The sequence below is a fragment of the Alnus glutinosa genome, chromosome 3 (assembly GCF_958979055.1).
Source record: "Alnus glutinosa chromosome 3, dhAlnGlut1.1, whole genome shotgun sequence".
NCBI lineage: Eukaryota > Viridiplantae > Streptophyta > Magnoliopsida > Fagales > Betulaceae > Alnus > Alnus glutinosa.
In genome coordinates, this window is record NC_084888.1 from 32970267 (window position 1) to 32983828 (window position 13562).

The following is a 13562-nucleotide window of genomic DNA, read 5'->3' on the forward strand; positions in this document are numbered from 1 at the left end:
TGTGAAGCAGCAAGGAAAATTTCATGCTTTTGTATTATGCATACATATTGAGCTCATAACAAAACCATATTGCGGGGACATGACATTCCTGAAAATAAATACTTAAAAACCTTTTAAAACAACACCAATGGTTATGTTTAAGCATTCCACTCTGGTCTACATCTCTCCTTCCCATCTCCCTGATTTTGGCAACCAAAAATATTCCCTGCAGAACAAAATACATATCCATCTTGTACAGAAACAAAATTACAAAGAAAAGTCATGATACAAGGGATCGGTGCTTGAGCGATTCAGACGGAGCCCAAGACTGAATTAGAGTAAAGCAGTTTATATACAAACAAAAATAGAAATGATAGTTTCGAGCAAGAAACCATGTTCATCATATAACATACAAGATCGCATAGCATTGCTTATACAAATCACATGCCTTCAAGGACCACTCAGCTCCAATAATAAATTTCTACTCAACAAAAAGCATGAACAACTAACTAGTTCTTTCTTAGTAGTCAAAATTTACACTTTGAAAAGAGCTAGTATGGCATAATTATCAACTTTGTAATGTAACGCTTCCTATTTATGGATGAATCTTGGCATGCTAAAACATTTACAGGTTGCTTACTCTAGTAGGTCAAAGGAGACAAACAAATATGGGCTCTACTAAAAGTTGCAAGTTGAGGCCTACCACAATATCCAAAGTCAAACCTGCAAATGATACCAAGAAAGAAAAAGAAAAGAATGTATGGTACCTGTCAAGCAAAAAATAAAAATGATGTTAAGAGTCCATAGTCAAATTTTGTAGGGTTAATAGATAGCTAGTTGGATTTGTGGAATGTCAGTTTATTATTTATTTTGTTGGAGAGGAGAGGCTTTTTCTGCATCCATTATCAAAGAGAGATAATATAGCTGATGCATGAAACTACTTAATCAATCATATACCTGTGTTATTATGACAAGTTTCAGAATTAACACTAGTATTAAAATTTTACAACTAGTGTGGTTCTCAAGGTTATAAACCAACAAGCATGGTTTGTTCATCATATTACAGAATACGACTATATGAAGTTTTGGGCTTGGCTCCCCTCCCGTCCCCTACCATTCATGTCTAAGATTTGACATGTTATTTACAATTTTCATCTTACAGCTCAAAATAGGCCACATCATTATAATTCAAATAAGATTTAGCATGTTATGAGCGATATTAATTGCAACCTTATTGCCACAATACAATCCCATCGGATCCTTAATCATATCCGAGTTCTTTTGATAGTATCTTCAATCACAACAATTTGCATACCCCATGTGTCATGACTCGAAACTCAGCTTCTGCACTTGATCTAACAACCATTGATGGTTTGTTATTACATTAGGTGACTAGATTTTCTTCCACAAAAGTGAATTATCCCGAAGTGAATCTTCGATCCCTAATTGACCTAGCCATTTACAAGGTATGAGATTCAATTTTCAAGTGATCATGTCGAGCGAACAACCCTTTACCCGGTGAAGATTTTAAATACTGAAGAATTTTGTAAACTACTTCCATATGAGATTCCTATGGTGAATGTGTAAATTGTCTCACTACACTAACTCAATAGGTGATAGGCGATGTCTTGACGTGTGAGACAAATAGATTAACAATATTTCCACTGAGATGAATATACCATGTCTCGATCTAGCAACCTCAATGCCCATAAAATATTTTAGACTTCCCAAGTCTTTTATCTCAAACTCGTGGGCGAATATTTTCTTAACTTTTGTATTTCGTCATCATCATTTCTGGTCAAGATTATGTCATCCACATAAACATTAGAACAGTTACCATTCCTTGTAGAGAACGTTTGATGAACAATGTTTGATCAGTTTGACTCACACTTATGCATGGCTCGAAAAAATCTCTCAAAACCACACTATAGAAGACTATTTTAGCCCATATAGTGCCTTCTTCACTTTACACACTTTACCATTGACCAAAGGATCTTGAAACCCAGGAAGGACCTCCATGTATACTTCTTCCTCTGGGTCTCCAAGAAGAAATGCATTATTCAAATCAACTGTTGAATTGGCCAATCCAAATTTGCTCCCAACGAGTGTAAGACCCTAATAGAGTTCATCTTTTCCATCAGAGCAAATGTCTCCTCATAGTCTATCTCATAAGTTTGTGTAAAGCCTCTCGCAACCAATCTAGCCTTACTATATTTCTACCGAACCATTAGCTTTATGTTTCACTGTAAACACCCATTTGCATCCTACTGTTTATTTTCCTTCAGATAATTCAACCAGATCTCATGTGTTATTTTTACGAAAGACTTTCATCTCTTCATGCATAGCCTCCCTTCACTTTGGATTCCCAAGTGCCTTTTGGACACTATGGGGAATAGACACTGAAGATTGTTTGGAAATAAAAGTACGATATGATACTGAAAGATTGTTGTAAGAAACAAATTAGATATGGAATTTTGAGTACAAGATCCAATTCCTTTGCATTGCGCAATAGGAAGATCTATATCATTAACTACAAGTATTGAGGTATCTAAAGTAGAAGTAGGCATAGGATTAACTGAATCAGGAGTTGATGTTTAGCTAAGGGATTGAAGAATAGTCTTTCTTTTCGAACGTTTGGAATAAACTCTTAACTCCTCCACTGGTGGCTCACATTGCTCACCAAATGTTAACTGAGATTGTTGACTATCAAATTTTGGAACATCTTGTTCCGGTAACGTGGTAGGTATAAATAAAGGATCAGACTAATGACTCGAGTAGGATCAAACTAATGACTTCATGGGTGAACTACTCGAGGTAGTATTCTTTTTATGGAGAAGTTGTGTGTTCTCAATGGGTTGGAGAAAGTGAGAGCTTTAATTGCGGAAGAGAAGTTGAGGAAATCCTTGGTTATTAGCGAATTGGAAAAAGTCAGACTAATGGAGGAGGTTAGTTGGCGGCAAAAGTCTAGGACTCTTTGGCTTAACGAGGGTGATAAATGCACAAAATTCTTTCATCGAGTGACCAACTCAAATAGGAGAAACAATTCCATTGAAGCTGTCAGTAAATGGCTTTGTTCAAGGTAGGCAAATCCTTGACTTTGTTCTCATTGCTAATGAATGTTTGAATAGAAGAATCGGATATGTTGAGCCAAGGGCGATTTGCAAACTGGATATTGAGAAGGCTTATGATCATGTCAATTGAGATTTCTTACTTTTCTTGCTGAGGATGTGTGGTTTTGGGGAGAAATTGTGCTCTTGGATAGCACACTGTATTTCTTCGGTGCGCTTTTCCGTCTTAGTGAATGGCAACCCATCTAGTTTCTTCAATAGCTCCCGTGGCTTGAGGCAGTGATATCCTCTATTGTCTTTTCTCTTTGTTATTGTTATGGAGACCTTAAGTAGAATGCTTTCGGCCTCTATTAATGGGGGTTTTCTCCCAAGCTCTTCTATGGGGTCTAGGCATTCGGGTGTGGTTGACATTTCACACTTGTTGTTTGCGAATGATACTTTGGTTTTTTGTGGGCCTAAGCCTGACCTCCTCTGCTACCTACGTGCTTTATTTTTATGCTTTGAAGCTACCTCTGACCTGAAGATCAGCCTAGCCAAGTAAAAAATGGTCCCTATGGGTAAAGTTGAGAATGTGGATGGATTGGCTGGCCTTTTGGATTGCAGGGTTTCTTCTTTGCCTTGAAAATATCTTGATTTTCCGTTGGGGGCCTCCTTTAAGGCCGTCTTTTTGGGACGGAGTTATTGAAAAGATAAAACGCCGTTTGACTAGTTGGAAAATGATGTACTTGTCTAAGGGTGGTAGGTTTACCCTTATAAAGAGCACACTCTCCAATTTGCCTACATATTTCTTGTCCATCTTCCCTCTTCCTACGGGTGTTGCAAACCGTATAGAGAAGCTTCATCATAATTTCTTATGTGGTGAGATTGGTGATGAGTTCAAATTTCACTTAGTTAGCTGGTCCAAGGTCTGCACTCCGATCTCTGAGGGAGGTGGATATGGAACGTAAGCTTTGTTAGAGCAGCTCATGATTGGGAGGTAAATGTCTTTGTCTCGTTCTTCAATTTGTTGTGCTCAGATAGAGTGAGATGGGATGGTGAAGACAAGTTTTGATTGTTCCCCTCCAGAAAAAGGTTGTTCGCTGTTAGCTCCTTCTATTGTGTCCTGCTTATAACAATGGCAATCCTTTCACTTGGAAGAGTATTTGGAGGACTGAGGTTGCCTTGAGGGCGACCTTTTTTGCTTGGTCGGCAGCTCTAGGAAAGATTCTTACTATGGACAATCTTAGGAAGTGGCATATCATTGTGATTGATAGGTGTTGTATGTGCAAAAGTAATGGGGAGTCCGTGGACCATCTCCTCCTCCATTGTGAAGTTGTTTGCACCTTATGGAATGTCTTCAGTCATTTTGGGCTGTCTTGGGTGATGCCTAGTAGTGTACCTGACTTGTTTGCTTGCTGGTGGACTAATGGTAAACCCAGGGTGTTGCTGTGTGGAAGAAGTTGCCTTCTTGCCTCTTGTGGTGTCTTTGGAGAGAAAGAAATTACAGAGGTTTTGAGGACAGTGAGAGGTTGTTGGCGGAGCTTGAGTCCTTTTTCTTTATAACTCTTTATACTTGGACAGCTGCGTTTGTAGCTCTCTGAGAGCTTAGTTTTTTTAATTTTCTTTTTCTTTTTTCTCTTCCCACCTAGGTGTTTCTCCTGTATATTCTCTGTGTACTTGAGTAGCACTTTTCACTTTTAATGAAATTTCGATTACTTATATAAAAAAATAAAAAAATAAAAAAAATAAAAAAAAAACCAAGCTGAAACTCCAACCAAAAAAAACCATAGTGGACATTAAATATAAATATCATAATTTAGCACTCACCTATAGATAAACTGGTTCCTGAACTGCCAGTAATACTATGATGCAGATGAGAGATCAATCCAATCAACTGAAAATGAACAAGATAGCCAGAGACTGCTTCTATGTAACTTCAACCAAGGTCCAGTTTATCTACTCAGTCTGATTCAATGGAGAAAGAAGTCCTTTGCCTCACAGTCCGTGGCTGGCGAGGAAAGGAGAAAGGGCCGCCTGAAAATTTCCTAATATTCATCCTGTTAGACCTAGCCTCATCATTCATATCTGTATCTGTAGCAGCTGCAAAGGACAAAAATAACCAGATGAAAATCATAAGATAAAAAATAGGAAGGAGAATGTAACAATCTAGTAGGACATGTAAAACTTTGTCAGCCTGAGATTATTATCATTTAAGAAATAGATGAGGTTAGACGAGGAGCAGCAATTTCTACTCTTTAGTTTTACACAGGTGAAAAAGCTGACCTGTTACGCTACCCACACAGGGAGCCGAAACCCAATTTAAGATAGATATCACCCAATCTACTTCACCGGTTAGCATAATATTACAAGTATCCTATGTCCACTTGATCTGCTCTGGAAGCTCTAAAACAGATTCATTTGTGGGCACACATTGAATTACATGACTCCCGTGTCAGGTCATAACATTTTTTCATGCACACTGACAAGAAAGTGACATCTTTTAATAACATGGGATGGCATTTTTTCATTAACTTACTGACATGAAAGTGACATGTAGTGCACAATCTTTCCACCCTCCATGATGTAGCACAAGTGAACATAAGTTGCAATTCAGTTTCTATGTCAGTTCATGCCCTGAAGAACTCAGGATAAAGTTTTCGACTGGAGGTCATAACAACTAAAAATTTCATATTACAAAGAGGTGAAGGTTTAAATTATTATGATTATATATATTTGAGAAGGATTTGAATCATATGAAACATAGAAACTTATAAATTCCTTTATTGTACCTTCGTTTGATCCATTAGGGTTTATCAAATCTAGCCCATTTGGAGCTGCAGCCACCACATGAGCCCCAAAATCACCGTGAACACTTTCACCTTTGCTTCCAACCCTAAGAGATATCCAATCCTCGTAACTGCCAGGAGGCTGGTGTTCCATAATAGACTGATCCAACATATCAGCTGGCTGAGTTGGAAGGAAATTTTGCATTGAGGGCTCCTCGCCAACAAATGCCAAGGGATTATCAACCAAGGCTGATTCTATTCCATTATTGGTATGGCAAACAGAAGAACTTAAAACCTGTACACCAGAATTTGCAATTGACGTTGAAGCTTGTACTTTATCATTCATCTGTGCTAGAAAAGAAACTGAAGTATGCTCCAAATCAATAAATGCATCTGAGACATCTGAATCTGGCCCAAATAGTTGGAAAGCAGGACCTGCTTGAGGACCCAATGAATATGGCCAGGAAGACAATTCAATCTCACTGCCATTGCCACTGCCACTGCCACTGCCATTAAAAAGACCCAAACAAGAACTCACACTCACATTAGGAGCTGGATCTTCCACATATGAGTCTGGAATTCTGGGAAGGGCAGACAGAGAATGCACATGGTCATTCTCTTCTTCTGAATCACTAAGTACTATGATGTCTGCATCCTCCCCTAGTCCAGAACTACCATTTAGAATTCCAAAAGCTGGGGGAGAATCATGGGGAATTGAAATGATCTCATTCCCATCATTGATAGAGATATCAATATGCCCACCACAGTCCTGATTAATACTTGGGTTTTCATCATCTTTGCCACTTCCAGTGGCACTGCTGGACATTGTTATGACATTTAGGCCACTCTTCTCATAATTTTCCTCCATTTGATTCCTGTAGGAAAGGACTACATGCTGACGTTCCGTAAATCTAACCCCACAGTGATTCTTCTTTATACCGACTTCTAGATTACCATGTTCCTCGATATTATCTTCCAGCTTTATCTGCCTTAAGGATTCCAAATTTGATGTAGCTTCATCTTTAGCAATGTACAAAGAACCATCAGGGAAATGCCACTTCTCAAGATCGCTGTATTCACCCCTGGTTTTTGCACTCCAAGAACCATCAGGCTTTACATTAATCTCTGTTATGTCTTCTCCACAGTGCCTCATCTGTCCCACCAGATAAACAACAAATGTTTTTTATTCCATTAGTTGTCAAAAAAGGAACTACATAAGCTAAGATATTCAAGATGTCAACTGCAAGAACTACCATAGTCACAATGCGATTGAAATAAGGGTCAATGATGATGTCCTCCAAGGAGTAGTTCTTGAGGCAAATGGGACATTGCCACTGCAATCACAGTAAATTACTAGCTCATATTTATAGATTTTGAAATAAAACAAACACAAATAATCAAAGAAAAATGGCAAATCAACACACCTTCCTAGAGCGTTGATTTAGCTCTACAAAAACATCAAGATCAAAACAGCCCATGTGAGCACAAGGTTTGAATCTACCAGCCACCTTCATTCTAGAGCCACTCATCTGCCAATTAAATGTAGGCATAACTCAGGAGGCAAAATAATTATGGAGCTCTAAATTACACAATTGCCATATAAATCACTTCATGGATATTTTCAAAAGGCCATTAGAACAGAAACGGCCTCATTGAACAGTTTCATGAAACATAATTACATCAGCATGATGACAGTTTATTTATAGACTAACCATCAATTTGATACTAAAATTTAAAATAACAAATTATTAATTCTGCAACAACGAGAGCATTTTTTATGCATAAGGATGTGCTGTTCTCAACTGATACCAAGGGCAAAGGCATGGTAAGTAAACATAAATTAGCTGATGTAAAAGATTTTGAAATCATTTTAGCTGATGAGCTTTTTTCTTTCCTTTTTTGCTGAGCTTTAGCTGGTGAGCATGCAAAAGGTCAGAAACTAAACTTCAGAAATAGCCAAATAGGGCATTCCAAACAATATGATATTTCAACTACCGAAAAAGATGATAAGAGCAGCCTGAACAACATTTCAGCACATTCTAACAACCATGAAGCTTCCACCCTATTAGACATGAGAATTCACAAATTGACCTTCATGATCAACATAAATATGATACCTAAAAATGACCTCACTATTTTTGAAAGCTGCTCAATGTCCTTGCATGATCCTGGCATCATACTGATCATAGCTACACAAGTCAGATACTCTTTTTCATCCATGGAAGGAAGTTGTGACACATTTGCCTGAGGATGACAGGCAGCCGGTCAGAGTATGGTCCATTATGCGGCTAAGGTCCTAGTTGAGGTTTGCAGTTACCTGATACCCCACCTTAGTACTATGCTCCAACAACCTGTCGAGTTCTAGACCTCTCATATTATCCTACCCTTATCATGACATTAGCTCACGGCAAACATGGGTCACCATGTACTTGTTCAGTCTAACTGCCACTCAAATCAGAATATATGTTATCTGGCAGGCATTAAAAGACTTTTTTTATATGAATAATAATTTATTAGAAAAAAAGCTTACATACACGAAAAGTATACAAGAAAAGCAACCACCTTATTGGGGTCGGAAATCTAGAAAGTCAACAAGATCTACATGATTAGAGGAAGAGAAATTAAGAACAAAAGTTACAGCCCCATCTAAGAGGGCACTCGAGAAGGACGATTTTTAAGCACATTAAATTCGTGGCCCTCGAAAAGACGTCGATTTCTTTCTCTCCAAATGCTCCATATTAGTAAAGTAGGGATGACTTTCCATATGGCCTCTTTGGATTGTCCCTACCCTTGCGCCTTCCAACATTGAAGTAGCTCAACGACATTGCTAGGCATGACCCACGACACTCCATAAAAGATGAGAACCAAATGCCATATCTAGCTAGTAAACTCACAATGGAAGAGAATGTAGTTTACGGTCTCCTTGCTCTTCTTGCAAAGACAACATCAATTGACAAGGGTAAGACCCCACCTCATAAGGTTATCAATCGTAAGAAAGCGATACAAGAAGGAGCTTTCACCTTCGAAACGCTTTTTTTTTTTTTTTATATAAGTAATAATCAGTCTTATTAAAAGCATAAGGCGCCCTTAGTACACTGGAGGTATACAAAAGGAATCACCTAACTAGAAAGAGAAAAACGAACGAGAAAATCAACAAAACTAAGTGATAGTGGCGACACAAAAGCCACTGTCCAAAAAAAAAAAAAAAAAAGCTAAAATATCCTTCAAGGACCTCTCAAAATCCTTGAAACACCTATTATTTATTTACTTCCATAAACACAAAAAAAGGCAAATCAGCACCATCTTCCAAATCGCATCACTCCTCGGCCTTCCAGACGTCCACCAACAAGCAAACAGATCGATAACACTTCTAGGCATAACTCAAGACAAACCAAAGCAAGTAAAGAGAGCACTCCATAAAGCGGAAGCCACATCGCAGTGAAGAAGAAGGTGATCCACTGATTCCCCACTTCTTTTGTACATGCAACATCTATCCACCATAATAACTTGCATCTTCCGGAGATTATCCAAAGTAAGGATCTTGCCTAGGGCCGCCGACCACGCAAAAAAAAACCGCTCTCGAAGGAGCTTGATTCTGCCACACACTCTTCCAAGGGAAACAACTACCTTTAGAGCTAGACAAGGAGTTAAATAATGACTTGACCTTGAACAAACCTCTTTTGGAAGAGACCCACCAAAGCCTATCTTCACTACCTCTTCTCATAATGACTGAGTGCAACACCTGAAAAAATGAAGTAAAGATATCCACTTCCCAATCATGCACCTCTCTTGAAAAGCTCATGTTCCACTAATTGGAACCGCCCAAAATCTCTAGATTCTCCGCAACTGAGGCATCCTTCGCCCAAGTAACACCAAACAAAGCAAGAAAAGCTTCCTCAAGAACTGTGTCCCCGCACCATGGATCATGCCAAAACTTGGTCCTAGCCCCATCCCCCACCTCAAATCTAGAACCCTGATAATGTCTCCCACTCTTTCCTGATGTTCTTCTACAACCCCACCCTAAAGGCACCTACAGGCTCAAGGGGACCACCGCCCATCCCATAAACTGCCAAACTTAGAATCCACTACAACTCTCCACCAAGCTTCTCTCTCAATCCCGTAACGCCACAACCATTTTCCTAATAGAGCGTGTTTAAACATCAACAAATTCCTAATACCTAGCTCCACAACATTTTATCTGCCTCTCTTGGAAGGGTTTTCGATGAGTACAAAAGATCGAGGAATGCCACTAGGGACTCAAGCTCCCAATCCTAGATCGCTCTGATAAAACTTGGGTTCCAATGGACATAGATGCCGAAATAGTCCATGTAATCTGAAACTAAAGCCTCTTTGTTTCAAGCTATAGAATAAAATTCTGGGAATAAGGACTTGAGAGTCGCTTTCTTTCATAGTGGTAGTTAACCGGGACACCCCATATCTTTCATTCAAGTAACAATTATAACATTAAAGTCCCCTCCAATGCAACAAGGAATATCCCACCAATTAAGAACTCCTAATAACTCCTCCCACAAGTAATGCCTATCAGAATCCACATTAGGGCCATAAACTTCCGAAAAAGCCCAAACAAATAGGTCCAAAATGTTTTGGAATTTATAAGTGATGGAAAAAGAGCCCACCAGCACTTCTATGCAATCGTATGCGCTTTTGTCCCACGTTAATAGAATACCTCCCGAAGCTCCTATAGCTGGAAGAACTAATCGCCCCATAAAGGGGCCACCCCACAATCCCCGAACAAGACCAACTGGAATATGGTCCATCTTAGTTTCTTGCAAACATACAATGCTTGGCTTCCAACTTTTTAGGAGGTCACAAATTCTAAGTCTTTTCCCTGCATCATTAAGCCCCCAAACATTCCAAGAAATAATCTTCAGATTCATAATAAAATAAGAGCTTTACCGCGACACTGAGGAGAGGGACTAATTTTACCCTCACATTTCAACAGTTCCAAGTATCATAGTTAGTTTGTAAACGTACAACTAGAAAAAAAAAAAAGAAAAAAAAAAAAAGAAAAGAAAAGAAAGTAGAATACATCCTGTCAAAATGTGCTAAAAATGTCCTCAGAACAATTAATTTTAAAAAGGCAGTATTAACAACACAAGGCGACCGAGTCTTCCACAGAATGGAAGTAAGATGTCAATAGTTTAGAACCGCGGGGCCCCCTATATGCTCCGCAAATCCTGGGTACATTTACAGGAGCAAACTTCTCGAATGGATTGCATTCTCTCTCGCCTCTCTCCTTTTTTCATTCCTGTCTCACTCACCCCAGCGGTGGCATGTGAAGGTGCGTCCCACTAGGGTTCCATTCTCTCTCGCTACTTTGAAGCTCGGACGACATTGGGTTTTCGCATAGCTCTCTATTTTTGGTTGTGTTTCTGGTTTGGTTTTGGTTTTGGTTTTGGCTCTTCAGTTTTGAGCTTGGTTAGTGCTAGTCTCCAGCTGGTGGTGGAGCAGGGTTGCACGCGAAGTTACTATGCGATGTTGATATGGAGCGGTGTTTCTCCGTGGAAGCGCAAAAATTCTTCTTTTTGGTGCTAGAAGATAAGGCAGAATTTCGTTTGGAGGAAAGGAGGAAAGATTTTGTTGGGTATGTTCTTTTGGGTGTCCAATGCTCCGTTTGACTAGCGGATACGGTTGAAGAGGTGATGAAGTCTCTAGGTTAAGAAGACTTCGCCAAGTCGTACCGTAAGGTTGAGAAGATGCTAATGGTTTGTGGGGGTAGTAATAAGGCCGGCCGTTATCTGGAGGTGGCGGTTTATGTAGAGGGTGGTCGGAAAGGTATCATCTGGCTTCCCGAGGGTGGGGATGACGTCGGTTTGTGGGAGAGTTGCGTCAGATGTTGGTGCCTTTTCAAGCCAAGTCTGAGTTGCAGGGTTCTGTTGAGATTTCATTGGCGGGGAAGCATGTGGGAGTAGGCGTGAAGGCTTCTTTGACTGGGTGCTCCTTTGTGAAAGTGGTGTGGGCTACAACCAGTTCTACCGCGGACTCTGGTGGGTTAAAGAAGCTGATTTTGGGTCACCTAGATCTGTTTCCAGTGGCGGTTTGTTTTGAGTGGGCGAACGGAGGTGAGAATCTGAGATTGGCGGTGGATTGCTCAGAGATGGAGAAGGATCTGAAGAGGGCGGAGGCTGGTTCAGAGAAGAGCTCTGGATCAGTGAAGAAGGCGAAGAAGATGAAGGGTACACTCGTCAATTGCTCGCAAAAGAAGATTCTGGGGTTTGCGTGGAGAAAGATGTGCGATCGGATTAAGGCCGAAGTGGGTCAGGTGGGTGGTTGGTTTTGGGTTGGACAAATTACCCACAATGAGTTTTAAAGATGTTCGTCTGGGCCGGTTTGCATCTAAGCCCAAATTGGTTTGTGAGAAGATGGGTTCGGGATTTGTTGAGGGTGATGTGATTACGGATGTTGGATTGGGTTCGGGACTCGGAGAGGGTCTTAGTTCTCTTCAAATCCTGGGTCCACATCTTCGCTTGAAGATGCCTAAGGTCCACAGGCGAGGCTTGTTATGTTACGGACCTCCGTAACGAGGATGGACGATGGCGATTTGGATGGGAAAGTGCGTGGGATAGTAGGGTATTCGAGGTACCCTGGGCCTCCTAAAGTTAGGGTTATTCGAGAAACCCTAGAAACTCCAAAACAACCACAAGAGTCGAATAATATTTTTCTGCTTCCTTATTTCATTTTTCAATACCCCTATTTATAGGGTTACAAAACTGGAATTACGGAAACAATAAATAAATAAATGTTACAAACCTAAATAAATATTACTAATTCTAAATACGACTAATACCAAATTAATAAACCCTATTATTCTCTTAAAGAGAGAATATGACTCTTACCTTATTTAAATCTAATAATAAACCCTATTATTCTCTTAAAGAGAGAATACAACTCTTACCTTATTTAAACATAATCTAATTATTCTATTAAAGAAGGCATTAATATAATTCCTATAATACCCTTGTCACATACCCTAGGTATGTAACACTCCTACCCTCTTCAAATGGACCTTGTCCTCAAGGTCCGAAATATTGTTCCAATAGCTGCTGCTGACGTGGCGGTAACACAAAAAAAAAATTCTTGATATCCAAGTGCCACGTGAGCCCTTTCCACCCATAATTTCCTGATTTCTCTCAGCCATTTTCAATTTAGGGATAACCCGATTGGACAAAATATTTTCCCCTGCTTCCCCGCTGACTTCTGCTCCCCGAACGTGCGCCCCTTTTGTCCCGGCTACAACTCCTTTCCATTTCCTCTAACAGCAGATTTCGGGTTTACTTCTCCTTCAACAAAAAATCCGAGACTCTCGGATACTGCCATAATCCCATTCAATTTGCCCTCATCTACACAATCCGGATTTCCTTCTCTTCTCCCAGAAATTTCAGACGACCTTCCTCCTCTGCCAGTGAAGCCCAAAATTGCTCCTCTGTCCATGGCTTGCCGAAAAAACTCCATGTTTTGGGCGACAAGGTCTGGGCTGCCGTTCTTCATGCTGGAATCTCCATCCTTCGCGTCATCACCGTCTGGGGGGCGTCTGGGTGGCCGTCGGTAACCGAAAAAATAGCCCAGTGAAGAAGCTTGCTCCGTTGGACCTCCCTCCATCGTTCCAGCATCTGGGTCTTGCCGCCGGCCAGGGAACAGTGATCTGAGCCACGGCCCGGTTTGCTCCCCGAGCCTCTTCCTCACAGAACGCCGAATTTCCGGCACCTTGAAGCCCCGGACATTGTCCCGC

At 40.3% G+C, this 13562-nt stretch overlaps 1 protein-coding gene across 4 annotated transcripts in view; it reads right to left on the reverse strand.

Annotated features, from left to right (window-relative positions):
* The window catches only part of LOC133864224 (E3 SUMO-protein ligase SIZ1-like), a 35948-nt gene continuing 22386 nt past the window's right edge, over window positions 1-13562 (reverse strand). For 3 of the 4 annotated variants that reach the window (XM_062300504.1, XM_062300503.1, XM_062300506.1), the window contains 5 exons: window positions 7237-7341; window positions 7066-7146; window positions 5816-6965; window positions 4854-5126; window positions 357-746 (listed from right to left, as the gene is read on the reverse strand). In XM_062300504.1, coding sequence (XP_062156488.1) covers window positions 4987-5126; window positions 5816-6965; window positions 7066-7146; window positions 7237-7341 — 1476 coding nt within the window. In that variant the 3' untranslated portion in view covers window positions 357-746; window positions 4854-4986. Of the gene's footprint in view, window positions 206-356; window positions 747-4853; window positions 5127-5815; window positions 6966-7065; window positions 7147-7236; window positions 7342-13562 lie in introns of those variants that run through there. The other variant, XM_062300505.1, reaches the window with a different exon arrangement.